At 49.2% G+C, this 27,915-nt stretch overlaps 1 protein-coding gene across 3 annotated transcripts in view; it reads left to right on the forward strand.

Annotated features, from left to right (window-relative positions):
- KLHL12 (kelch like family member 12) overlaps positions 1-18,452 on the forward strand; it is an 83,553-nt gene extending 65,101 nt beyond the window's left edge. For all 3 annotated transcript variants that reach the window (XM_043533359.1, XM_007057902.4, XM_043533358.1), the window contains 5 exons: positions 612-807; positions 1,587-1,745; positions 3,137-3,235; positions 16,104-16,290; positions 16,845-18,452. In XM_043533359.1, the coding sequence (XP_043389294.1) occupies positions 612-807; positions 1,587-1,745; positions 3,137-3,235; positions 16,104-16,290; positions 16,845-16,971 (768 nt within the window). In that variant the 3' untranslated portion in view covers positions 16,972-18,452. The remainder of the gene's footprint in view (positions 1-611; positions 808-1,586; positions 1,746-3,136; positions 3,236-16,103; positions 16,291-16,844) is intronic.
- The last annotated feature ends 9,463 nt before the right edge of the window (positions 18,453-27,915 follow it).

Consider the following 27,915-nt stretch of genomic DNA (forward strand, 5'->3'; position numbering starts at 1 on the left):
TGTAATGGGAGATAGTGGAGAGAGGACATTAGAGGAGCTAGTGGCTCCTGAGATGGAGAATGAGGAACACTACTCCCCAAATGTAAAGCCACCCCCACCCCTGGTGGGGGGAGGTGGGAGAAGGGAGGGAGAAACTGCATTTCCTTCCCAGAAGAGCCTGGATGCCATGAATTCCCAAATCCCATTCTGCTCTGGGGGTGAACTCTCCCCCCTCCCACCCCCGGATGTTCCCTATACGTCTGCCAAACTTTCCAGTTTTCCCTCTTGACAGTTACTACAGTGCTGACAAGTGGTGGGAATGCAGACATCTCCGGAATGTTTTGGGGGCAACAGAAAGGAAACTGAATTTAATTGCAAAATAAATAGTGCAAGGGATATTGGACTGGGAGGAGGGCGCGCTGAGGGGGAGACCATAGGGAAGGGGATCCATACACACAGATTCTACATATAATTTTCACCCAGTATGCCATATAGAATTGAGGACTTTGGCTATATAAACGGGTCCCTTTCAGTGTAACAGCAAAAAGGGATGGAATAATTTAGAGAGACTCTGATAGTTCTCAATGTATTGGTGTCATTTTCTGTCTTTGACACTTCTTCAAATGTGTTAGAGTATCACCCGTAAGAGGCGCTATGTTGCCACGGTGTCCCTGCATGATCGGATTTATGTGATCGGGGGATACGACGGCCGCTCCCGTCTCAGCTCTGTGGAGTGCTTGGATTATACGTCGGATGAGGATGGCATCTGGTACTCAGTGGCTCCAATGAATGTTCGTCGAGGCCTGGCAGGGGCCACTACCCTAGGAGGTACACACTGATCAGCACTTGTCACAGGGGCCAGCCAGCATGAAATACAGTGTGTCAGCGCCTTCCGAGGGCAGGTGGCTGATAAGGGGAGAGGAGTAACTGATTAGAGATTGTATCTCTCAGCATTTGGAGTTTGAGAAAGAAAATCACTTGCCCATTAACCATAAGAGCAGCTCTTCCTCTTCTTTGTCCTAAGAGTGTGTGTTTCTAGTTCCAGAGAGTGGGAATCTTCCATTTTATACCCTGAAGTTCAGAATTCATCTCCCAGGCAGTTGTTAGAAACATGCTGCTCCCAGTGATCAACTTCTGTGTGTCCCAGCTGGAAGTCGCTGCTGGGACCTGTTCTAACAGATCAGTCCCGTTCCCCCTCTCTTGGCTGGGAGTGCCTTCAGGGGCCTGTATTGGTTCATTTGTTGCAGTTTAACATCTTTTAAAACAGTCGATGAAATGTCATTTGCAGTGAACAATTTGAATATAACAAATAGATATTTTTCAATAGACCCGTATGGGGGAGTATAGCTAAGGAAGGCCTTTGGGCTGGGATTTATGCAGCAGGTTTCAAGCATAGTGTGTTGCATCTTTTAAATATTCATTCTAAGGAAGTGCTGATGTAACATCAATGAATGGCAGTGTCCAAGTGACCCTAGGCCTCTTCTATGCACAGGGACACACACACATGGTGTGCATGAAATAATATAAAGGGTGGGAAGTGCGGGAGAGGGAAGGGCTTGTGTGTGTATTCATGTCTCTCTGAATCTGCTTCCTGTATTATGTTGCAGATATGATCTACGTTTCAGGTGGTTTTGATGGAAGTCGGCGTCACACCAGTATGGAGAGATATGACCCAAATATTGATCAGTGGAGTATGCTGGGAGACATGCAAACAGCTCGGGAAGGAGCAGGACTGGTTGTAGCTAATGGTGTTATCTACTGCCTTGGTAGGTGACCTTAGGATCCATCAGCATTCTGCAAGTATTAGTGTCCCACCCAGAATTCAGGGCCGACACCATCTATAACGGGCTCCTGGGATGTGCAGAATACAGCCTAAAAGAGAATCCCAGTTGTTGTATACTTCACTCTCCTGAGATAGTGGGTAGCTCAGTCAGCATACAGACTTCTTGCATAGTCACTGCCGAGGAGACATTTTGATGGCTTGTACTGGAGCCATGGGAGGAGTGCTGGGCCACGTGCCAGCTGAAATATGAGGAAGTTGCGGGGCTGTGTGCTGGCTGGAATGTGCAAGCTGCGGGATAACTAGTACCTGGGAGTAGCTTTGTCTATTGGTGCCATTGGAACATGGAAAGGCTGGAGTGGCCTGTTCTGAACTGCTTGTGTTCCAGCTCCTCTCTCTGAGGCTGGAAGGCCCCAGCTGCCCACACTGAATGTTGTGAGTCCCAGATGGAGAATGGTCTTAAACTCTTAAATGAGCTCATTCTTTGGATGCTTCTCCAGGGCCGTTGGTCAAGGCAGTGCCATAGTTTTGTTTTCTGACCACCCTCATCATGGTCCTATTCTAGGGGAGTCTCGTGTCTCACACTACATTTTCACTTACTGCTCCATCCTAGGTTCCCCAACCTTCCCTTGCTCCCTTCTTCTCCTTGCCCTCTGGGCTGGTAGCACAGTGTTCTTCCCCTGCTGAGGCAGTGTGACATGGCCACTCTGTGTACAATTTCCTGAAAAAGTTGCAATGGCTGCCTTTGCCTTCCACCTCAGGTCATCCCCAGCTCCTGCTGTCTGTGGCCTCCAGAACTTCAGTCCCTGCCTGCTGCAGGCTAGATCAGGGGTCTTATTTCCTGCAGCCCGCCAAGCTCCCCCTCCCCCCAGCGCACCGCGTCCCTGCTCCTCTGCCTACCTCCAGGTGCTTTCCAGGAGGGAAGGGGGAGGAACAGAGAGCCACATGCTCAGGGGAGGAGGCGGGGATTTGGGGAAGGAGTTGGAATAGGGACAGGGAGGGAGCAGAGTTGGGGTGGGGACTTCGGGGAAGGGATTGGAATGGGGGCAGGGAAGGGGTGGGAAGAGGCGGGGCAGGGGCGGGGCCTCATGGAAGGGATGGAGTGGGGGCAGCTGGGGTGCAGGGTGTCAGTGTTGCGGGGCCAATGTACTAGTCCTCATGTGGCCCTCCTGGTGATTGGAGTGTGAGATCCCTGGACTAGATTCTGTGTTTGCTTTTGTTCAGCCTTGCCACGCGCTGTGAGTAGTGTTGCTCAAGCTGCCAAGGAGTCACTAAGCCAGAGCCATCTGAGATGGAACAGACACAGGCATTGCAATGTTCTCTTTGCAGAAACAGTGATCAGTGTTGATCCCGCTGTTGGTTCCCATGTTGTTTCAGGTGGCTATGATGGGCTGAACATCTTGAACTCTGTAGAGAGGTATGACCCTCACGCTGGACACTGGACAAATGTCACCCCAATGGCCACCAAGCGCTCAGGTGAGAACTCTGATATGAAGGGTGCACTGCTAAATTGAATAGAGCAATGATTTCTGGCCTGCCTTCATATCCTGGAGGCCATCATACATCTGCTGGCCTGTGGGACTTAGCATTGTTATAGATCAGGGGTCGGCAACCTTTCAGAAGTGGTGTGCCGAGTCTTCATTTATTCACTTTAATTTAAAGTTTCGTGTGCCAGTAATACATTTTAACATTTTTAGAAGGTCTCTCTCTGTAAGTCTATACATTATATAACTAAACTATTGTCGTATGTAAAGTAAACAAGGTTTTCAAAATGTTTAAGAAGCTTCGTTTAAAATTAAATTAAAAATGCTGCTCTTATGCCGCCAGCCCCCTGCCAGCCTGGGGTTCCGTTCATCTAGGCTGGTAGCAGGCTGAGCGGGGCCTGCGGCCGGGACCCCGGCTGGCAAGGGACCAGCAGCCAGAACCCCAGACCGGCAGCTGGCTGAGCTGGGCCAGCGGCCGGGACACCAGACTGGCAGTGGGCTGAGCCGCTCAGCCTGCTGCCACTCAGCCCGCTGCCGGTCTGGAGTTCCAGCCGCCGGCTCCTGCCAGCAAGGGTCCCGGCTGCCCAGCCTACCTTCTCCCTGGTTCTAGCCTATTCTCTTCCTCTCTCTCTGCACTGAGCTGAGGGTGGGAGTGCACTGAGCACAGGGCTGGGGGTGAAGGAGCAGGCTGGGGGTTGGGGTGCAGGGTCTGGCCAGGAGTTAGAATGAGGGAGGGGGCTCAGGGTTGGGGCAGGAGGTTTGGGTGTGGAGTGCTTACCTGGGCAGCTCCCATTTGGTGCGAGGGGTGCTGGTGCTCCAGGTTGGTGCTCAGGGTGGGGGTGGTAATGTGGGGGGTGCAAGAGTTGGGGTGTGGGAGGTGCTGGAGTCAGGGCTGGGGTCGTTGGGGGGGTGCAGGGGTCAGGGTAGAGGGCTGGGTGTGTGTGAGGGGGGTGCAGGGGTCAGGGCAGAGGGCTGGGAGTGTGTGGGGAGGTGTAGGGGTCAGGGCAGGGTGCTGGGAGTGTGGGCTATGATCGTGGGCATGCTCCCAGCCCCTTGCCCAGAGTGGCTCACAGCAGGGGGCTGGAGGGGATATGCCCTGATTCCACCCCCTTTCCCCAAGGCCCCGTTCCCACCTCTTCTTTGCCTCCTCCCCGGAGCAGTGAGCTGGGCTCTGCTTCTCCCTCTCCTTCACAAGGGCCATCAGCTGATTGGTGGCAGGGAGGGAGGGGAGGAGGGGCAGGAACCCAGCATGCTGGGGGAAGAGGCGGGAGAGGGAGGAGCTTGCCTGCCCTCCGGCAGGGCCAAACTTCTTCACCCTGCCCCGACTGAGGGGGGAGCGGGCCAGGGCGGGCAGGATTTTTAATGGCACGCTGCTGCCTGCCGGGGTCCCGGCCTGGGTTCGGCAGCTGACTGAGCGGGGCCAGCGGCTGGGACCCGGCAGGCAGCAGCATGCCATTAAAAATCGGCTCACATACGGTCTTTGGCACATGTGCCATAGGTTGCTGACCCCTGTTATAGATGCACAGCAATCCTAGCAGCAGTCTTTACGCAGCCTTGGGTGACCGTTGACTTAGCTCCACAAAGCTAAGTCTTTTGCTGTTTCCACGATAGCCCTGGAGCCAACGGGACAGTGTTGTTCCCAAACGATGCGTCAGGATATGCCCTAGCCAGCAGTGCTCCTCTGTCTCTATTAGGCACTCAGCACCCTCACATCAGAATGCCTCCTGTGAATTAAAAAGATCAGCAGTGCACTTTCTTCCTTTCTGGTCACCAAAAGGGAATCTTAGGGGTCTGATGGGTTTTATATTTGGTTTGCCTTTCACTTTTTTTAAAGTGACCACAAAGGTGCTAGTGTGGCAGAACCTGAGTGAAAACGGGGATCGCATTCAGCTTTGAATGCGATGAGGTTAGTAGTTCTGATTTCATCTTGTAGTAAGTTTCCATAGTTTTTCTCCATCTGCTATGAAGATTCTGTCTTCCATAGTCACTAACCCTCCGCAGTGGCTGACCATTTTATTGTCCAGTTCAATGTAGCCATTGGAGGGTGTCATGGTCACAGAGAGACAGATACTTGGGCCAGTTCCATGCAGAGAATCAGGACAGTGACCTTGCAGTCTGTATTCAATGAGGAGCCAGTGCAGGAAGCAGTGTATCATAGAGATGTGTTCCTAGTGGCCTGTGTTGTTGAACAGCTGGGCTGCTGAGTTTAATGTGGGCCCTAGCTACATTAGTTGTATGGTAGCGCACTCTAGAGTTCAGGATGTATTCCTGCATCCATTCAACTTCCCTTCTCATTTTTTGAAAACAGTTCATTTGGCACTGAAATCATTCCTCCTCTTGGTACTTACACTCTATGAATATGCGTAGATTATTACCATGTGATTGTGTTCTCCCTACTTAGTCAGATTAGACAGTTCTAGCTCTTCTAATCATTCCTAGTATATTTATCCCTCCAGCCCCCAATCATGTTGCTGCTTTTCTTTGAACTCCCTCCAGTTTGTCGTCATACCCAAAAAGAGCATTATAAAATATTTTCTATAAAGTCTAGGAAACGAAATAGCCAGAACCTTTGGTCAAGTGACACATAAGCTTGTGAAGTGAAAAATTAAGAACTGATATACCAGTAGGTACTACTTTAACAAAATAACCCTTACAAAGCAAGAAGATCTCAAGCCAATGTTCCATAAACAGTCCTGCCCCCAGCTTTACTGCCCAGTTCATGCATACAGACTGTTAAACAGAAACCTTCGCTGTGAGGAGCTTCAAAACAACCAGAACTCTGCCTCTAATAAAATAAATAAACATCATCCATTCAGTGCATAGATTCTCTCAAAATTACACCTAAACATTTTAACACATTACTTTTATTCGTGCAAAGTTTATAAAAAGCCTGTCTTTTCATTTGGCCGTATACAGTCTACAAAATCAAACTAGCTATTCAAGACCATTTGCATGCCTTAGGTTTTAATAGCATCCTTCATAGTAGAAATCATTCCCTACTGAGGGAAATAATTCTATGTTCCCATATTTAGAAAATGATCATTAGAGACAAAGCTACTGGATGAACATACATTAAAATTTATTCTTACACCAAATCATAAAATGTGTCCATTACGCAGGAGCTATTCATGTCTCAGTGAATGAGCCAAATTGCTCAGACAGAACAAACAATATACATATATGATCAGTTATCCAAATAGAGCATGTTAAAAGGGCATGTGATGTCCAGGTTCAGCTGTCATTAAAGTGAAAGGAAAAACTACCATTGATTTCAGTGGAATTTGGATCTGACTATAAAATGTTAATGAACACAAAGCTTGGGGCAGAGTAAAAGTTTGGGTGCTGGTCACATTTTTGTTTCCAGACTGGGTGTTACAGTTGGTATCAGAATTGTTTATATAATTTTAACTTACAATTTCCACATGTTTTAACATGTTAAAGTATTTACAGATGTGCTTAATGATATATCTTCTTTTGAACTGCTCTTAGCAACATTAAATGTAACTTACTGGAGTCTATTGTTAATTATTGTATTATTGGGTAACTAATATATAAAGTGAAATCTTGTACAAGAGATCACTATTTATTAGGCAGCTTTCTGTTTTGAGACCACCCCAAAATACCCTTAATGTATCAAGTAGGGCTGTCAATTAATCGCAGTTAACTCACACAATTAACTTAAAAAAATTAATCACAGTTTTAATCGCATTGTTAAACAATAGAATACCAATTGAAATGTATGAAATATTTTGGATGTTTTTTCTACATTTCATATATATATTGTATTCTGTGTTGTAATTGAAATCAAAGCGTATATTATTCTTGATTACAAATATTTGCACTGTAAAAGATAAACAAAAGAAATAGTATTTTTCAATTCACCTCATACAACTACTGTATTGCAATTTCTGTGTGGTGAAAGTGCAACTTACAAATGTAGATTTTTTTGTTGTTACATAATTGCAGTCAAAAACAAAACCATGTAAACTTCAGCGCCTACAAGTCCAGTCAGTCCTACTTCTTGTTCAACCAATCGCTAAGACAAACAAGTTTGTTTACATTTACAAGAGATAGTGCTGCCCTCTTCTTATTTACAATGTCAATAGAAAGTGAGAACAGGCATTGCATGGCACTTTTATAGCTGGCATTGCAAGGTATTTATGTGCCAGGTATACTAAACATTCGTATGTCCCTTCATGCTTCGGCCACCATTCCAGAGGACATGCTTCCATGCTGATGATGCTCGTTAAAAAAATAATGCGTTCATTAAAGTTGTGACTGAACTCCTTGGGGGAAAATTGTATCTCCTCTGGTCTGTTTTACCCGCATTCCGCCATATATTTCTTGTTATAGCAGACTCGGATGATGACCCAGTACATGTTGTTCATTTTAAGAACACTTTCACTGCAGATTTGACAAAACGCAAAGAAGGTACCAAAGTGAGATTTCAAAAGATAGCTACATCACTCCACCCAAGGTTTAAGAATCTGAAGTGCCTTCCAAAATCTGAGAGGTTGAGGCGTGTGGAGCATGCTTTTAGAAGTCTTAAAAGATCAGCACTCCAATGCGGAAACTACAGAACCCCAAAAAAGAAAATCAATCTTCTGCTTGTGGCATCCGACTCAGATCATGAAAATGAACATGCCTCGGTCCGCACTGCTTTGGATTGTTATTGAGCAGAACCCGTCATCAGCGTGTACGCATGTCCCCTGGAATGGTGATTGAAGCATGAAGGGATATATGAATCTTCAGCACATCTGGCACATAAATATCTTGCAATGCTGGCTACAATAGTGCAATGAGAACGCCTGTTCTCATTTTCAGGTGATGTAAACAAGAAGCGGGCGGCATTATCTCCTGTAAATGTAAACAAACTTGTTTGTCTGAGCGATTGGCTGAATGAGAAGTAGGACTGAGTGGACTTGCAGGCGCTAAAGCTTTACATTGTTTTATTTTTGAATGCTGTTATTTTTTATACATAATTCTACATTTGTAAGTTCAACTTTCATGATAGAGATTGCACTACAGTACTTGTATTAGGTGAATTGAAAAATACTATTTCTTTTGTTTTTTTACAGTGCAAGTACTTGTAATAAAAAATAAATATAAAGTGAGCACTGTACACTTTGTATTCTGTGTTGTAATTGAAATCAGTATATTTTAAAATGTAGAAAACATCAAAAAAATTAAATGGTATTCTATTATTTAACAATGCGATTTTTTTTTTAATTGTGCGACAGCCCTAGTATCAAGTATAATTTGCTCAACTATGGGATAGCTTGGAAGGGAATACTGATTCTTCTTCAAGTGCTTGCTTATGTCGATTCCATTTTAGGTGTGCATGCATCTACGTACACAGTTGTCATAGATTTCTGCTTTAGTGGTATCCATAGGGCCAGCTGTGGCGCCCCCTGGAGTGGCGCTCCCATGCGGCGATATATCGAGCACCGCCAGCCCTGTGCCCTCTCAGTTCCTTCTTAGCGCCCATGAGGTTGGTTGAGCGCCTTGTCTTGCTTTGCAAGAACAGTAGCGGTTTATCCATTGACTTGCTAGTTGTGGTTGTACAGAGTTTCATAGTTCTTTAGCTAATAGTGTTAGTTAGTCAAGAGATTCCCCCGTTGGGACTTTACTCCGAGCCCCGCTCCCCCAGCTTTAAGCCATCTGTATCATGCTGCAGGCCGATGCCAGTCAGCTGTCCGCACGATAGCTATCTTAAGTGTCTGGAAGAGGGACATCGCAAGGACAGGTGCTGCATCTGTAAGAACTTTCACCTGCGGCCTCAGAAAGAGCAGGATATCTGCTTGAGGGCGTTATTGATGGAGGCTGCTCTTCATCCGGTGTTGGAACTCTCCACCGCAGCACCTAAGCCCAGCACTTTGGCCTCAGTGCGCCGCCGGCACCACGCTGAAGAAGCAGCTGAGGAAACGGAGCCCTTCAGCACTGAAGGACAGAGGAGCATCAGGCAAAGGACCGGTGTCAGGCCAAGCACCTGCTACGGGAAGTCACAGAGATACTGCAGAGGTTGGACCCACCAGCCCCACCAAGGACCCACCCCGGGCAGCTGCAAGAGTTCTCAGTTTGTGATGGGGCCCGCAGTGCCCAAAGTGGTCTCAGCGGCCAAGGAACAAGGCCAGCTGACTCCGCAGGTGCCGTGCCAGGTGACCGATTACGGCTCTGCTTGTGGCACCAAAGGGGAAGGCCACCAGGGTGCTGCAGCCTAGACTGGCGGAACACCCCGGATTGCAGATGCAAGTCCCCCTCGCTGCGACCTCAGGACCCGCACCGTACCCTACCTCCCCAGCCAGACGGCTGAGATCTCCATTGAGATCCCCTCTTATAAGGCAGGGGACTCTGGACTCATGGCGCTGCTCCCCGTACCAGCAGTACTGACGACCGTCCAGCCATAGATCACCTATACGCCGCATACCCCCCCCCCCCCCCCGAAGGTCTCCTTGTTGTCGGTCCCCATCCTGGAGGGCTCACTCGGGGTCTGGATGTCGCTCACACTCACCTCAGTACCACTCCTCCGGCAGGTGGCACAATTCCCTGTCGCACCACCGTTTGCCTACCAGGGTCTGTAGGCAGACTCAGGCCTCAACAGCTTCGCCATGGTCACCGGAGGGGCAGTGGTTGGATCGGACCGTGACTTCTCAGCCCATCACCAAGGCGGGGTGACTCCCCTCCGATGCAGGAGACTGAGGTGGCACCGGCTGTGGTGCCAACGCAGCAGGGGCCGTGTCCCCCACCCCCTCCGCAGTGGCAGTCCTGGAATCCATGGGGGATGCCGGTCCAGTACTCCCATCCCTCCATTGCCACATGGGACAAACCGGCCAAGGTGCAGCTGGTGCCACAATCAGAGCACCGTGACAGAGGTGGAACCCGCACCCCGTACTCTGGCGCCAAGGGAGCCCTCCCCCAATAAAGAAGGGGGTGACACTATCCCTCAGGCCACTCAGTCATCATCGTTGTCCCTGTACAAGGCAGTGATCAGACCTTCCCGCACCGGCAGTCCCCTGGACAATTTTAAGAAGCACCAGGCCCTCCTTAAACAGGTGACAAAGAATCTGGGCTTGCAAATTGAAGAGGTTGCTGAAGTGTCATCTTGGCCACCACACCAGCAAAAATTGCATTGCCCGTCCACCCAGGGGTGCTCAAAATTAGCCAAATTGGTGTGGCAAATGCCCTCATCTATTCTGCCACATCCTAAAAAGTGGAAAAGAAATACTGTGTCCCTGCTAAGGGCTTTGAGTATCTGTATACTCATCCTGCCACAGCATCATTAGTTGTGTCTGCGGTGAATCAAAGGAACAGACAGGGCCACCCCAGCAGAACCCCAAAAATAAAGAGGCCAAGAGACTCAACTTATTTGGGAGAAAAGTTTATTTGACAGCCAGCTTACAGTTTAGGGTCTCTAACCATCAGGCCCTGCTGGGATGTTATAACTTTAACCTGTGGAAAGAAAAGGAGTACTTGTGGCACCTTAGAGACTAACAAATTTATTTGAGCATAAGCTTTCGTGAGCTGTAGCTCACGAAAGCTTATGCTCAAATAAATTTGTTAGTCTCTAAGGTGCCACAAGTACTCCTTTTCTTTTTGTGGATACAGACTAACACAGCTGCTACTCTGAAACCTTTAACTTGTGGGACTCCCTTAAGAAGTTCACGGGAGGCCTCCCACAGGATTGTGCCCAAGAGTTAGCCGCATTGTTGAGCCTGACTGACTCTAGGCTCCCAAGCCATCCTCCATTCCCTGGGTCTGCACACCCCTCAGCAGCCCAAGAAGCCGTTCTGCCCTCTGCCTCCTCCTCAGACGCAGTCTAGGCCCCCAGCTCCCAGATCTGGCTCCTACAGGAGAAAGAACAAGGACAAAGCACCTAAGAGACGCTACCCATCCTCTTCCTGTCCGGCTGCTCAACCTGACTCTCCCAGAAGTCAGGGAGGCCAGAAGCAGTCATTCTGAGGGTGCGCTCAAGGATGTACTGGATCCAAACCCTCCCTTTCGTCAACCGCCTCCGCCCTTTCCGGTCAGCCTGGTCCTGTGTCACCTTGGACCACTGGGTGCTAGATGCATTTTTTTCTGGCTATACCCTGCCGTTTACAGCGGACCACCCCTCCCACTTCTCCCCTGTCCCTCTTCAGGGACCCTTCTCACGAGCAGCTCCTCATTCAGGAGGTCAAAGACTTCCTTTGCCTGGGGGCATTGGAAAAGGCCTGGTCTGTTCCAACTGTCGCGACCTGGGGTTTATAATAAACTAAACAAAGTAAACCTTAACCCGGTATAACACATAGAGTTCATCGGAGCGGTCCTTGACTCCACTCGGGCCAGGGCTTTCCTCCCCAAGACTCGGTTCCAGGCCATGTTGGATCTTATCGCAGGCTTGCAGGCCCACCCACTCACCGCCACCCACACGTGCCTGAGGCTGCTGGGCCACATGGTAGTATGTACTTACACGGTCTGGCTCTCACAACTCCGCCTCAGACCTGGTCAGCATGGCTGGTGTCGGTCTGCGTCCCCAACAGCATGAACCGGGTGGTCAGGATTCCGGACAGCATCCTGGCGTCCCTCATCTGGTGGCAGGATCCCGCATCAGTGTTGGAAGGTGTTCCCTTTTGCGGCCCCATCCTCATTGGTGACCCTTGTCTCCGATGCCTCGGACCTGGGCTGGGGAGCCCACCTCGGTGATCTCGACACTCAGCCATTGGTCCAGTCAAGATCGTTCCCTTCATATCAGTGTTGGGGAACTCAGGGCGGTCTGACTGGCCTGCCAGGCCTTTCTACCTCATATACAAGATAGGGTGGTACAGGTCCTGATGGACAACATGGCTACAGTCTTCTATATCAACAGGCAGGGCGGAGCTAGGTCGTCTGCCCTTTGCCAGGAAGCCCTCTGGCTCTGCAACTTCTGTCTACAGTACAGTATCGCCTCAGCACAACGTTCTTGTCTTGCCACGAGGGGTCTTTTCATCCAGAGTTGGTCAGCTCCATCTTCCACAGGTGGGGAACTCCCCGGATGGGCTTGTTTGCTTCCAGACAAAACAGGAAGTACCACATCTTCTGCTCAATTGGGGGCATGGACAGAGGAGCCCTGTCTGATGTCTTTCTGCTCTCATGGTCGGGGGCTTTGATGTACACCTCCAGTAACGTTGCTTCCCAGGATCCTCATGAAGATCAAACAGGACAGGGCAAGGATCATCCTCACGGCATTGGTGTGGCCGCACCAACGCTGGTTGAGCACCCTCCTGGACCTCTTGGTTGCAACCCTTTTCCAGCTACTGCTCAGGTCAGACCTGTTGTCCCAGACCATGTCAGTCTTCCACACCCCAACCTGGCGGCACTACATCTGACAGCCTGGCTGCTGCGTGGTTAAACGCGCAGGAGCAGCCGTGCTCGGTGGAGGTTCAGCACGTTCTGTTGGGAAGCAGAAAGCCCTCCACCAGAGCGACCTACATGGCCAAGTGGAGATGGTTCCCCTGTTGGATTGCGGACAAAGCTGTTTTGTCCTGAGCGGGCTTCACTGCCGCTTATTCTGGACTGCCTCCCACATCTCAAGCTCCAGGACTTGTCCCTCTCATCGATCAAGGTCCATCTAGCAGCCATCTCGGCCTTCCACCCGCCTTTCCAGGGTAGGTCTGTTTTTGCTCAGGATATCGTGGCCAGATTCCTTAAAGGCCTGGAGCGCCTCTACTCACAAGTCAAAGACCCTGTCCCTCCGTGAGTCTTGAATCTGGTGCTGTCTCAGCTCACGGGTCCTCCCTTTGAGCCCTTGGTTTCCTGTTCTCTCCTCCTTTCCTGGAATGTCATGTTCCTGGTTGCAGTGATGTCAGCCCGCTGGGTATCCGAGATTCAGGCGCTCACCTCGGAGCCGCAGTACACGGTCTTCTACAAGGGCAATGTCCAGCTAAGGCCGCGCCCGGCTTTTCTTCCTAAAGTAGTCTCTCAGTTTCATTGAAACAAGGACATTTACTCATGTGGCTTTGGAAAGAAGACCGGTAAGTCAGAAGGGGAGCGCAGGCTACATGCCCGGGACATTAGGAGGGCTCTGGCCTTCTATGTGGATAGGACTAAGTCATTCCGTAAGTCGATGCAGTTGTTCATTGCAGGGGCTGACAGGATGAAAGGTCGCCCAGTATCCACTCAGAATTTCTTCTTGCATCACTGCCTGCATTCGCTTCTGCTATGACCAAGTGAAGGTGCCACCCCCGGCGATGGTCACCGCCCACTCTACCAGGACACAGGCTTCTTCGGCAGCCGTTCTGCCCATGTGCCTATCCAGGGCATCTGTAGAGCAGCCACATGGTCATCTGTCCACCCTTTCTTGTCCCACTGTGCGCTGACCCAGCAGGCCTGAGACAATGCTGACTTCGTTAGGGCAGTACTGCAAGATGCTAAGCTGTGAACTCTGAGCCCACCTCCATTGATACTGCTTGTGAGTCACCTACCATGGAATCGACATGAGCAAGCACTCAAAGAAGAAAAAACAGTTACTTTCCTTTCATAACTGTTGTTCTTCGAGATGTGTTGATTATGTCCATTCCATTTCCCCCCCTCCCTCCAACCCCTCTGTCGGAGTTGCCGGCAAGAAGGAACTGAGAGGGCGCGGGGCTGGCAGCACCTAATATACCGCAGCATGGGAGTGCCACTCCAGGGGGCACCACAGCCGGCCCTATGGATATCGCTAAGGCAGAAATCTCCGACAACTGTGCATGTGGGCGTGCACACACCTAAAATGGACATGAGCAACACATCTCGAAGAACAACAGTTAAGAAAGGTAGGTGACCATTTTTTACTCTCCCACACAATGGTCTGGCACAATTGAACTTTCAACAATAAGAGCAAAGCTCATCTCTGGAGGAGACAGAACTCTTGTCTGGGGTAGCCTGAGACTATGGAACAAACTCCCCCAGGAACTAAGGACTATCAAAAACCTCACCACTTTCTGCACAGTTCTTTCCCCTTGCTTTCTCTACTATAAACACAGAGCAACAGGTATACCTATATTTAAAAACAATAGATGCTACCAACCCAAGATACCCCCTTTCATGTGCTTCTCCATCTGCGGAGAAAATGAGAGAACAAACAATATGTGACAGATCTATAGTCACATGGCTTAATGCATTACTGGAAGGCTCTCGGATACTATGGTGGTGAGTATAGAATAGAATCCCAGGGTAGCTGGATGTTTCTGTGAAGATGATCAGCAGTAAAATAGTTAATAGTGTTGACTGTAACAAGGTGGCAATATTTACAACCCTGACTAGAGATACACATTCAGACTGGAAATAAGATATACATTTTTACAAGGTAATTAACCATTGGAACAACTGACCAAGGGTCATGGTAGATTCTCCATCACTGACAATTTTTAAATCAAGAAGTGATGTTTTTAACTGATCTTCTGTAGGAATTCTTTTGGGGAAGGTCTCTGGCCTGTGTTCTACAGAAGGTCAGACTAGATGATCACAGTGGTCCCTTCTGGCCTTGGAATCTGTGAATCTATCGAGGGCTCGGCTGTTAACCTACACTGTTAGCAAGATTTAAAACCCTGCATAAAGCTACTGAGCACATTCTGCTGGCTCAGTGTGCTAGATGCTTCACAGCTGCACCAGATCTGAAAGGTCGTGTGGCTAGGAACAGTCAGGCTGGGAAAGAGATTAGGGTGAGGTTTATTTTCTGTTGTTTGAGTTACCAGAAAACCATGCCCCAGGGAAAAGGTAACTTTGCCCTCATACGGTAAGTATGGTCATTTTGGAGCAAGGTGGGAACAGCACCTGCTCACACTGACATTTTAATTCCGCTGTGCTTCAGTGCCACCGCATCACTGACAGCAGCCTTCATGTCCTTAGAGCCAGATATTGCCTGGCTGTGTGTGGAAGGTCTAAGAGGGATGGGGTAAAGGAATTCCACCTCCAGCTTGGTGCAGAGCAGTTGCATTCTCCCCACTTCAGCCAATTTGGCTGAGTAGCAGCTAGAGATGAATGCATTCACTCTGCAGGGGTTAGGCCTATGTGTGCATATTAATGGATCCGCTCATTTGTACTGCCACCAAACTGCTCCTCTGTACTTAGTCCCCCAGCATGGCCTCCCACACACACTCAGTAGAACCATGGCAGTTCCATTGGGTTTAAACCTTTCTGCACCCTTGAGCTGGGTGAGTGTGTTTAGAGCTATTGCTTCAGCTCTGTCTGCAGCCTGAGCCCAGTGCCCTGCCCCCTCCCCATGCATATTGCCCAAACTGTCCACTAAAAGCAGGGAAATCCAGTTGTTTTTCAGTTGGATGGATGAATGAAAACCACAAAGTTTACCAAACTTTCACCAAAGTGTCTCCTTTGGGGTAAGAATGATCAGGAAACACTTCAGCCCTAACAAGCTATTTTGCAGAAAGTTGAAGCAAGTAAGAAATGTCCTTTCCGTCCCTGTAAGTGCAGCAGCATCCCTGCCATAGAGCTGCGATTATGGGTCTGTCTGTATTCAGACAGAGCTGAAGCAATAGCTCTAAACACACTCACCCAACTCAAGGGTGCAGAAAGGTTTAAACCCAATGGAACTTCCATGGTGCTACTGAGTGTGTGTAGGAGGCCATGCTGGGGGACTAAGTACAGAGGAGCAGTTTGGTGGCAGTACAAATGAGCGGATCCATTAATATGCACACATAGGCCTAACCCCTGCAGAGTGAATGCATTCATCTCTAGCTGCTATTCAGCCAAATTGGCTGAAGTGGGGAGAATGCAACTGCTCTGCACCAAGCTGGAGGTGGAATTCCTTTACCCCATCCCTCTTAGACCTTCCACACACAGCCTAGCTGCAGTGATAATCATGTGCTGGTTTCTGTTGCTCAGCATAACTCCCCTTCCCCTTCCAGGAGCAGGAGTAGCGTTGTTGAACGATCACATTTACGTTGTTGGTGGGTTTGATGGGACAGCACATCTCTCCTCTGTGGAAGCCTATAACGTTCGCACTGATTCCTGGACTACTGTGACGAGTATGACAACGCCTCGTTGCTACGTGGGTGCCACCGTGCTGAGGGGACGGCTATATGCAATAGCTGGGTAAGAAGGGTGGGCCTTGCTGCTCTTTGAGGGGCTGTCTACACTGGGAACTTGCTTGGTGGTAGGAAAGGAGTCCTCTGATATGCTGCTAAACAAGACTTAATCCTTAGTGCAGACAAGGACAGCCATGTTTAAAACGTATTGGCAGGGAGTGTCCAACCCAGGCTGTTGTGGGGGGGGATGGCTTGTTGTCACTAAGCAAACTAATAGCCAGCATACAAGTGAGTTTAGTGTAATGGCTGCAGATCCTGCAGTAGAGCTTCAAAACAGGGGCTCTCCATGCATTTCCCTTTTGGCTCCCAAAGAATGAAAGGCCATGGTGTCGCCATAGTGAATTACACAAGCAGTGCCACCTGCTGCAACACTGCTGAGCGGCGTTCTGGAACTGCTGTGCTGATCTTAATTCAGCCCTCCTTCCTTGTGCACACAGCTATAGCAGCATTTTGCGTCTTCGAATGCCCAGGGTAACTCCTCAAGCTCCCATCCAGGGCTCCGTACTCCCCTCTCTCCCTCTCAGAAATCATTGCTCACCTGTATCCCTCTGTCATTTGCAGGTATGATGGCAACTCGCTGCTGAGCAGCATTGAGTGCTATGATCCCATCATTGACAGCTGGGAAGTGGTGACCTCACTGGGGACACAGCGTTGTGATGCTGGTGTTTGTGTCCTTCGAGAGAAGTGACTTTGGAGAAGCCCAGGTGAGAGAGACTCCTTGAGAAGGACAGCCTGAAAGAGGAGAGTCTCACATGGTTTGCAGGGACTGTTCCTGATAGCTGGGGATGCAGGGACTGCAGGCACCAGTGCAGCATTCTTTCTGCGCTGCTTTGAAATACGTTGCATGGACAAACACATCACCCCAGCAGCTACTGGAAAGCAAGAGCTCTGTGTGAAGCTAGAAAAAGGTACTTGGGTGGATCAGGAGAAATTGCATCCTCTGCCAACCGCTAACTTTATCAACACAGCAGATATGCTTGGACTTCTGGCTTTGGCTGGTCAGCCAGCCTAATGAATGCTTAGGAAGATATGAACTTACAGCTGATCTGACAGTCACCTCTGCACGTGCAGCCCTTGCAGGGTCACTGGCAGCTCTGAGCTACCTGCGTGTTTGAGGGTGGAATCCAAACTGTTCTTGATGTGCCAGCTTCAGATTCTCATACAAACTAAATGTTTAAAGCTCAGTGTTCCATGTACCAAGTGCACTTCCGTACAGATGATTGCCAGTGTGCACTACACTGGAGCTACATCTGCATGTTATACGTTGACCTGTGTACAAAGGACAGAAATCGCACACTAATGCTTTCAACTACTGAGACTCAGGTGCGGCAGAGGAGGAGAAGGGTCTGGCACTCCAGGTAATTAATAGTGGAGGAGGAAGAAACGGAGATTGGGGTGTTGGGAAGACTGCAGTATCCCAGTCTGCCTACTGGAAACAGATTGGAAGAGGTGAGGAGAATAATGTGTTTAACACGGTCGCATTTTCTTCAAGAAGCTTGATGGACTTGCCGTGGGAGAGAGAGCTTTTTCTGGCAGCAGAAACTTCACTCTGCTGCTCACCACAACCCTGAGAGTGTTTGTCATCTTGCAGAACAGTGGAACCAGCAGGTCCCTTGGTGACTGAGAAATGGGAGGGTGGACAGGACTTGGGATCAATTTAGAATGTACACATACTACTGAATAAGAACCATTCCCTGCCTCGAGACACAAGGCAGCTAGAACTGGCACGTCAAACCCCTTTCATGCCTTTACTCTCAGCTGTTTACTTCCTTGGCTCCTAACACCTCATCTTCTCACGCCCGTAATCCTGTGTGCAAAACATACAGTCCAAGCGCCACAGCTGAAGCTGCAGGTTCATCCATTGGCTTGGTAGACTGCCTCCCCTTCAGCCCGTCTTACATCTCCGGTGCTCTCTGCTCTCAAGGATCAGAAGCCTGCCAAGCCTCCCACAATGCCTGCGTTTTGGGTGGTGCTGCTCTTTTTGTGTGCTGTTGATTCTGTGCTTTGGGGATGGGGTGGGATCAGGGACACAGTAGAAGGAGTTAATGATGCACTTTCAGCCAACACTCTGAATTTCTCCATTGGTTCCTATCACGTTTTGTGTTTCATTTCCTATGTATTTTTTTAGTGAAAGTATCAAAAATAAAGTATCCGTAGGAGTTTGTCCTATGCCCTCTAGTCATGGATTTAAGGGCTATGTTGGGAATACACCTGTGTAGTTGCCTTAAAAGACCCTCATTAGACCAGTTAGTCATCCATGTTGAAGTTCTCTTTAGCTGTGACTTTTTGACCTGCAGTACACAGGCCAAGGTAGGTGGTTCTTAATAGATGTGTCCTGTCCATTGTGGTCAGCGTTACAAACATCTTTTGGGAATAGGAGATCTAGAAGAATGTGCTGCTGCCAAATCGATTTGAGGCCAATTTAGGAGGATTCAGGAAAGGATTGGACATTTAAGTGGTTCGTGGAACATCCAGTCTAGATGGAGATTGCGAAATGTGTTACTTTTGAGTTAGTGGGGTGAGGCACAGCTTGTTGTGTGTTGTATTTCCTGTAGAGCCTGAAAATAGCTCGTATTTGCTTTCTTGCCAATGGTGTAATTGAAAAATACCCTCCATATTTCCCTCCCCACCCTCACCAAATCCTTCAGTGATCCTGGTCCTGGGTTGAGAGTGCTCTTGCAATCCCCTAGCTTGTCACTTAGTCCCCTTGCAAGCATCCTCTCCTCATGTTTTCTGGATTTTAAACATGCAGGTTTCCTATAGTGCTGACCCTCTCTGCATCAAGGGGAGGGCAGGGGCACTGGCTGGACCACTCTCTAGCCCTCTTCCTAAGACACGAGTGTATGAGGAACTGCCTTGCTGATGAACTGTGAGCTCCCATGTCGGGATAAGATCCAAACAGGAGCCCTATCCAGTACTCACTAGGAAGCACTAACTATTTCCATAACTGCATGCAGGACCCCAGGGCAGTAAATAGGAAATGACCTAACCCAAACCTCCTGTGAGTTATTGGCATAAGGAGAGAGACTCCTGAGAGTTCCCAGGCTATAAGCATAGCAAAGGGGTGTGGTGGTCTACGCTCGAAGCAGGCAGCAGCTCCTCTGACCTTTCTTGGGTCAGCTTCCATGCAGAGACCTTTTTGTGCTGTTTTCTAACATCAGGCCCCAGGCTTCCACCTCCAGTTTCCCTATTGTCCATCCACCCTCCAGTGATGGTGGTCCAGCAAATGAAATAACAGGGCCTAAACCAGGTTATAGCAGTGCTTGGCCCTGTCCACAGGACCATGGAGACCTTTCTAGGAAGAGCTGTATTGTAAAGGTGGTATTTGCTGGAGGGGGATGTCATTGCTAAATATATCACAAACAAAAGAAATCCTAACAATAGTCTAGGTTGATTAGTGATAGAGATGGTAAAATTGTATATATTGATTCAGAAAAGGCAGAAGTGCTCAATAAATATTTCTTCTGTGTTTCGAAAGAAGCTAGATGATGTATTCACATCTTACAGTGATAATGAAATACTCTGTTCCAACAGCAACAAGGGAGGATGTTAAACAGCAGCTGTTAAAGTTAAGTATTCTTAAATCAGCAAACTGGATAACTTGCACCCAAGAGTTTTAAGAGAATTGGCTGAGGAGTTCTCTTAACCATTGATGTGGAATTTTTAAAATCTTGCACTGTTCCGGAAGTTTCAGAGGACTGCTTTAAAAAAAAAGGGGGGAGGGGGCAATGTAGTATCAGGCTTTAAAAAGGGTAAATGGGACAACCCAGGTAACTCTAATATGATTAGCCTAACATCGATCCCTTGTAAAATAATGGAAAGGCTGAGGTTGGATGGAGTCAGTAAACAATTAAAGAATGGCAGCATTCAGTATGGTTTTGTGCAAAATAGATCTTGCCAAGCAAACTTGATACTGTTTTTTGATGAAATTACAAATATGGTTGATAAAGATAAGTGTGATATATTTAGACTCATGTTTTTGACTGGCTACTGTATGGAATTCTGATTTAAAAATAGCACTGTACAAAATCAAAGCAGCATATACTAAATGGATTAAAAACTAGCTGAACATGGTGGGTGAGGTGATATCTTTTGTTGAACATCTGTTGGTGAGAGGGACAAGCTTTTGAGCTTACACAACGCTCTTCTTGGTGAAGAAGGTCTCTGTGTAAGCTTGAAAGAAGGTCTCTGTGTACAACAGAAGTTAGCCCAATAAAAGATATCACCTCCCCCATCTTGTCTCTCCAATATCCTGGGCCCACCACAGTTACACCAACACTGCGTAAAAACTATCTAGCTGACAAACTGGCTACGTTATAGTTCTGAAAAAATAATCATCCAATGGGCTGTCTATTACCACCCATCTCCTCGCTACCCCGTTAGCAGAAACACCATCCATCTCCAGATTAGCAGTGAGGCCTGCTGGCTTGACAGCATGGAGAAGAATGAGGGCTTCGTTCAACAGTGCTGTCAAATAGGTGATGCCTTCACCAGCACTAAATCTAGGCCATTTTTGTAAAGGTGAAATTATGGTTATATGCAAATTATTTTCACATATGCAAATTAGTGTATTACATTTACATGAGATGTTCCACATGAAGATGAACAAAACTTGGCAGTGATACCACTGTAGAGGCTAATCTCTGGTATGTCTAGACCAGGATAAAAGGTGTTTTTCTGAATCACGTTAGCTAATAACTTCTAACAAACATTTTTACACTCCAGTGTAGACAGGATAAGTTTTACTACATAGATGCTAAATAGTGTATATTGGAGCCTGGGGGAGCCAAACATCAATTGCCCAGTGTGGTGCATGCTGAAATCCACACTGCCCTGTTTCCACCGGAGTGTAGGGTGGGTGTTAGGAGACATCAGCTAAGGCATGCGATCATCACACCTTTAAATCCTAGTCAGGACAAAGCTAATATGGGAAGGGATGTGTCAAGTCACATTAACCCAATCAGACGAGTTAATTTGATTTTTAAAAGCCACCTTTGTGCTGTATTTTGTGCTAGCATCTTTATCACAGACCCCCAGGCCAAACCTCAAACTTTTGACTCCTGCAACAGACCTTTGTGAAGTATCTAGACTAGCATTTACAGTCCTATTAGTTAACTTGCATTAATTGGTAGTTAATTGAGTTGCAACAGAGCCACAAACCCCAGGGGCCAGGTTTTCAGAACTCAGCATGTTGGGTGATAGCTGAGGTCACAGTAGGAGGTGAGCACTTTCGCTAAACTGGCCCAGAGCTCAGCTTCCATTTGACAGTCAGGCCCTAGTTTCAGGTGCTGAGCTCTGGAAAATCAGAACTTCCATGCCCTGGCCTTTTTCCCCTTGACTAATAAAACCGCAGCCAGGTCAGACATTGATTCAACTACTGCCTTAGCAAGAGTAGAATAGTGGCTAAATACTTTTATTTCAACATGTTGCGTATTGCACATTTGTGAAATCAAGGGCACAGTTTTCTTCAGAGAATGGCATGAAAATGCTGCTGAACTGCTCGGGCTGGTCTCTGCAGTGCACTGGCTTTCAAAGCCATTCTGCAATCTGGCTGAATCCAGTTGTCTGTTGTGCTGCACCTCTTCTGGGTAGGTGTGCGTGTGTTGTTCTGTCCCAGCATTCCACGCAGGGGAGGGAAATAGAAACTGGCAATATAACAATGCCTTAGTCCTCCTTAACCAAACCTTCCATTATCTCTGTGCCCAGCACAACTCCAGGATGAAGGGAGGGGTGCAGTACTGTGGTCTTCCTGAGGGATTCTTCAAGGCAGGGCTCGAAGGAGACAGAGTTAAGGACATATGGGAAGTGTCACCTTAACTCTGCATTCCTGGTTTTTGTAAGTGTCCCCCCTCCTCGGCTATCAGTGGAAGTGTGTGGGCAGCCCTTAACTCAGCATCTCCTGGATTGCTAATGTTCCAATGTGGGGTTGCAGAGTCCCCCTTTCTGGATAGGTGTGAGGAGCAAAAAACCCTGTTGCGTGTGAGGAGTCAGAACTGCCTCTTAAGGATATATTGTGTAAGAAACGGAGGGTTTTGTCTACGCTACAAAGTTAAGTCAACGTAAGGTAGGTGTATAGGCTGGGGTGCTCCTGCTGCGCCAACATAATAAAATCACCTTGACGAGAGGCATAATGGGTGATGTAGGTAGAGCGACGCAGCGTCAGTGTAGATGCTGCATTGCTTCCATTGCCCTAAGTGGCCTCTAGGAAGTGTCCCACACGGTCCATTGTGATTGCTAGGGTCACGTTTTGAAGGTCGCTGCCTGCAGCCAGGTGCCCAGGCATGTACCCCTCCCCTTTTAAAGCCCCAGGAAGTTTTGAACTTGCTCTTCCTGTTGCTGGGCGTGTAGGACAAGCCTGCTCCTGCCTGGAGAACGCAGGAGGTGGTGGATCCCCTGGGTCTGGGGGCAGAGGAGGCCCAGCTCTGCTCCAGCTGCAGAAACTTGTTTGGGGCATGGAGGAGAAGGGCTATAACAGGGGGACAGCTGTGCTGAGTAAAAAGCCAAAAAGCTGCAGCAAGCATAGCAGAAGACAAGGGAGACAAATAGTCGCTCTGGTGCAGATCGGCAGGCATGTGCTTCTACAAGGAGGGAGCTGGGGTCAGAGAGCTGATACGCAGGTGAGGGAGCAGTCGGGGTGAGGGCTGTGGGGAAATATGGGGGCTGGGGTCAGGGTTGTGGTATATGGATGGGAGCAGCCAGGGTAGTAGTATAAGGGTGAGGAGCTTTTGGGGGGAGCAGTCAGGGTGGGGGTCAGGGTGCTTAACCTCAGACTATAGGAAAAGCTGTCATGGTTTTAAGGAAGAAACAAAGATACCACTGGCATTCACTTTTTCATATAGATGTAAACTGTGCAGGATTAAATTACTGATGAAGAGTGGGAAATTGGTACAATTTTTGTACGCCTGTAGATTATTCATTAAAGAAAAGGGGTTTACTTCTCTTGAGGAGGATATTTGTGTTTTCATTCTGGCTGAAACGTTCTCCAATCATGCAAAACTTAATTAGAAAAGAAACAGCATTTCAGGACCACCCTATACTCCGCCCCCCACACGCACCCACCCACCCACCCACCCACATGTATCTTCCAGGGCTGCAGCAGCACGCAAGGCACTCCACCCTTCAGGAGATTAAACACAACAGCTGCACGTACACCCAGCTGTGAAAGCCGTGTGGGTCACCCTGTTCCTTCCCCTTTAAAGATACTTTCCCCTGCATGTATGACGTTTCCCTCCACATTACATAGATAGGTTTGTAGGGGTGTGGAATAAAAATCTACTTATGGAAACTGACGTTATCTTCATTATGCTCCCTCACATGCTGCTAACATTCACCAACAATAGCAATAGGTGTATGTGAATTGTTCTAGTCGAACACGCACAGCAATCACTTGTGCTTGTATATAATGTCATTTGTTTTTATAAAATTGTTTCTTTAAGTCATACAGTGAGTGTGTCCTGAATCAGGTGTTACAGATAAAAGCTGATAATTGCTCAGTTATGGTGGGATGCTCAACACAACCTAGTGCTGTTCTAGTCATTTGTCTCCCATTTTGCTGGCTTGTGTGGCCTGCAGCCAGGTGGGAAAGCTGAGAGGTCAGTGCAGAATAGCTAGTGTGAGAAGAGCTGCTACTTTGTCATGCTGCTCCCTTGAGCACAGTCCACCAGGCCTTGGTCTGGTGAACAACACGTGTTTCTTACTTAATATTTGTAACTTGCCCATGTGTGGGTCCTCATGAGTGGGGGAGGGGTTCCCAGCATGGGAGGAGCAGTTTGGGACTCCTAATGGGGTCTGGAAGCTCGATTCTCAGCAGGGGAAGGAAACAAGTTTAGAATTAGCAGCTCAAGGGAATTCTGTTCTCTGGCTGCAGTTTTGCCCCCCTGCTAATAAGGGCATGAGTTCCTGGGTTCTCAATCCTTGTCAGACATGCCATTAACAATGGCAGCACCCAGTAATGGCTGTTCTTGGGGTCTGAAGAAACCCACTCAGCCCTCAAGCATCCAGTAAAACAAAGAATAGATGCAGCACAGTTGTGTAGAACCCAGCATGTGATGCGCAGAGAGCCTGTCTCTGCCTGCAGGAACCTCCCGCTGCCCTGAGAGCAGCTCCACAGCATGCCAGCGGCCTCAGCCTCTCAGCAAGCAGGCCAGGCCCAGGCCGGCTCCCCACGATGAAGCTCAGTGCCTCGTGGGAGAGGTGGGGGATTGGCTAACTCTGGGGGTGCCGTCACTGTTCAAACCTTCAGTGACTTCACCCTGTGACCACGGCCTAGCACTCTGGTCGCTTCCCAGAGCAGCAGGTCTCCCCCGCCCCTTGCTGTGTGGCCCTGCTGATGATCGAGGGCCGTTTCTGCCTCGGATATTTTGTCACTTCAGATGCTGGATCAGAGCACTTATGCCACAGACCCGCTCCTAGCTCCATCACCAGAGCAGATGCTGCAGGAAGCTAAAGCCGGGGAGGCAGGGAGCTACCCCACGGATGAACACAATCTCTCGGGAGCAGATACTCATGCTCGGGTGCAGCAGCAAGTGCTAGTCATGATATCCCAGTAAGATCCCGCTGTCTTGGAATGACAGTGTAATTACTGTGAAACCTGAGCCACTGTCCTGTGCGCTAGAGTTGGGAGTGTTACTGGAGTGCTCGGTATCTGTGGGTAGGTCAACGGCTAATGGGTAAAGTAGAACATGGAGCTTAATTCTTGGGCTTTGTAGGACAAATATAACTTATTTTGCATTAAAACCAGCTTCCTGTAGACAGCATTTTACACCAGCTCTTAACAAGGAGGTTGAGTGGAGCTGTTCATTGCACCAGTTCAGCAGCACCTGCGCTAAAGACACTGATCTAGCCACAGATTGTAAAATTCTTATAGCAACACCTGTTTGCCAAGCAGAGATTGAGGCATGAGTTTCCTAGCCAGAGTAGACCCAACCCAAGAGATTGAAGGATCCTGCACAGAGGACATCTGTTCTCCTCAACAGCCGCCATATGGTAGCCAAACAAACAGAGTCCACTGCCAATTTTTAAATATCAGCTAATGCAGAAATTTTTATTTCATGTGGGAATGTCTGGCCTAATGCTGTTCTTGTATGGAGCCAACGCTGCTCTCCCCAAGGAGGGACCAGGAAATGGTCTGAACCAACTTGTCTCTTTCCTATCTCACAGAGTTGCCTGAACAGCTGATATTTTGATGCATGTGCTGTGATTTCACACTGCACTAAAATGTTCTGTCGCAAAGCTACGGGTGCCCCAGTTTCAGGAGATCTGGCAGCAGCAGGTGACTCTCACATGAAACCCACACAGCATGGGGAGAAGTTGGCTCTAGTCCAGGCCTTTGGCAGGCAATTAAATGTGTGATGGCTTTACAGAAATATAGTTGATCGTATTTGCCGGAGAGTGACTAAGGGGGGATATGGTAGAGGTCTATAAAATCATGACTGATGTGGAGAAAGTGACCAGGGAACAGTTTTTTACTCCTCATAACACAAAACCCATGGTTCACTCAGTGAAATTAATAAGCAGCAGGTTTAACACAAACAAAAGGAAGTATTTCTTCACACAATGCACAGTCATCCTGTGAAACTCCTTGCCAGGGGATGTTGTGTAAGCCAAAAACTATAATGGCGGTTCAAAAAAGAACTAGTTCTTCTTTGAGTGATGATCCCTATATGGATTCCAAACATGGGTGGGCCGTGTCCATTGATGCGCACGTGCACTGTGTGTCCCCCTTGTGTTTACAGCCAAGGTTATAATAGGCCGCGCAGGTCAACACCACTCCAGTTCCCTCTTACAGCCACATGGCTGGAGTTGGAATCCCTGTTCCTTCATACTCTTAGCTTTGCTAAGGGAGTGATTTACTGTCCATTTTTCTTGTAGATAGTTGTTGTTAGTATTATATAGTTCTTAGTTTAGTTTAGTCTAGTTTTTCCCTCATTTGGGGAAACTCCTCCATCCCCAGGACCTATGCCCTAGATTCCAGGCTTCAAGAACTGTGACGCTTGCCCACGCTCGTTTTCCGTGAGCGACGAGCAGCAGCATTGCCTGTACTGCCTTGGTGAGACCCACATCACGGCCCGCTGCGCCATTTGTACGTCCCACCCCAAATGCAGGAGGCTCGAGAACTTCACCTCCGCAAGCTCTTAATGGAGGAGGCCATGTGCCCGCGGGTGCATTCAGATCCAGGATCAATAGAACTAGCCGTGCACCACCCATCACTGGTGGTGAACACACCTCCGAGCACCTCCCAGGCACCAGATCTGAGAGCACCAAGACCGCTGGACAAGCCCCACAATGAGGGAAAGAAATATGGACAGGGGCATAAGAGCAGATCCCTGTCCAGGACTACTCAGAAACACAGCATTTCCTCCCCGAGCCGGTTGGGTGGGAAGTCGCGGGTGGATCTAGCCAGCCCTCTGCCCACGCTTCCCAGAGTAGAGGGTAAGGTACAGCAGAAGTGAGATCCAGTGGTACTGCCGACTACCCCGATAACCAAGGTGGCGCCCATCCCCCTGGCTTCGCTGACACCAACTGGACCCTCCGCATTGTCCCAAACTCCTTGCACTCCTGGGCACCTGGAACCGCTGCTGCTGACGGAGGAGCTGCTCTTCCCGACCCCGTGGTCTCTGCACCTCCACTCGCCACCATCCGCCTTTCTCCAGTGAGCAAACTGTTTTTGGTGCCGCCGGCGCGAGATGTCCCTTTGCCCACTATGGCCTCTGGCACTGTCGGCGCCGCCCTTCCCAGAGCCACCCTTGGAGTCTGAGGGCTTCTCAGAGCCGGAGCCTTCGTTTTCCCCCGCCCCACCTTGGAGCCCGGACTCACGCTGCAGAGTGACATACCCCCCCAGCTTACGACCCTGCCATGGCGGCCTGGTATCATTACCTGTGGGACCCACAAATGCCCAGAGACACCCTTTCTTTTGGCCCTATTGGCCTCCCTGGGATCTGTACCAAGGCCACTGGGCACAGGCCTCTTATCAACCATCCCGTCCACCCTCCAGCACCCTCTATGAGCAGGAGGAAGAAAAGATGGAACCGGTACTGCTGGTTCCCCTGGTCCGCACTGCTGCCTCCTCATCTCCGGACAAGGCGCGTATTCCTGCCTCGCGCTCTCGGCTGGATGGCCACTGCCAGTAACCAGAACGGCCACAGCAGCTGGCGGCGGATCTGGGGATCCTGCTAGAGGAAGTCCAGGACACACAGCATCCGCTCCGGGACAGACTCCAACCCCAGGGACCCTCTCAGACGACTCTTCCCATAAACGAGGCCATTTCACAATTGGCACAGCTGGTGTGGCACCTAAGGTCCTTCTCAGCTGCGCAGCCATGTGGCAGCCTATTAAGTGCTGCGCAGGCGCTCAGGGCTGCAGTGGGGAGAGATGCCTTTCCCCCAGCCACGGACCTACTGCGGCTGGGAGAGAGGCCCCAACCCAGACCAGCCCCAGACCTGCCGCGACTAGGGGAGAGGTGCCCCAGTCCCACCCCAGACCTGCCATGGCTGGGGGAGGGGCGCCTATCCCGTGGCCCAGCCCCAGACTCCAACCTTCTGCCCCAGCCCTGAGCCTCATCCCCGACCCCACCCCAGAGCCCCCACCCCCAGCCAGAGCCCTCACCCCTCCCCACCCAAACCTCTGCCCCAGC

Source organism: Chelonia mydas, chromosome 21 (assembly GCF_015237465.2).
Source record: "Chelonia mydas isolate rCheMyd1 chromosome 21, rCheMyd1.pri.v2, whole genome shotgun sequence".
Classification (NCBI taxonomy): Eukaryota; Metazoa; Chordata; order Testudines; family Cheloniidae; genus Chelonia; species Chelonia mydas.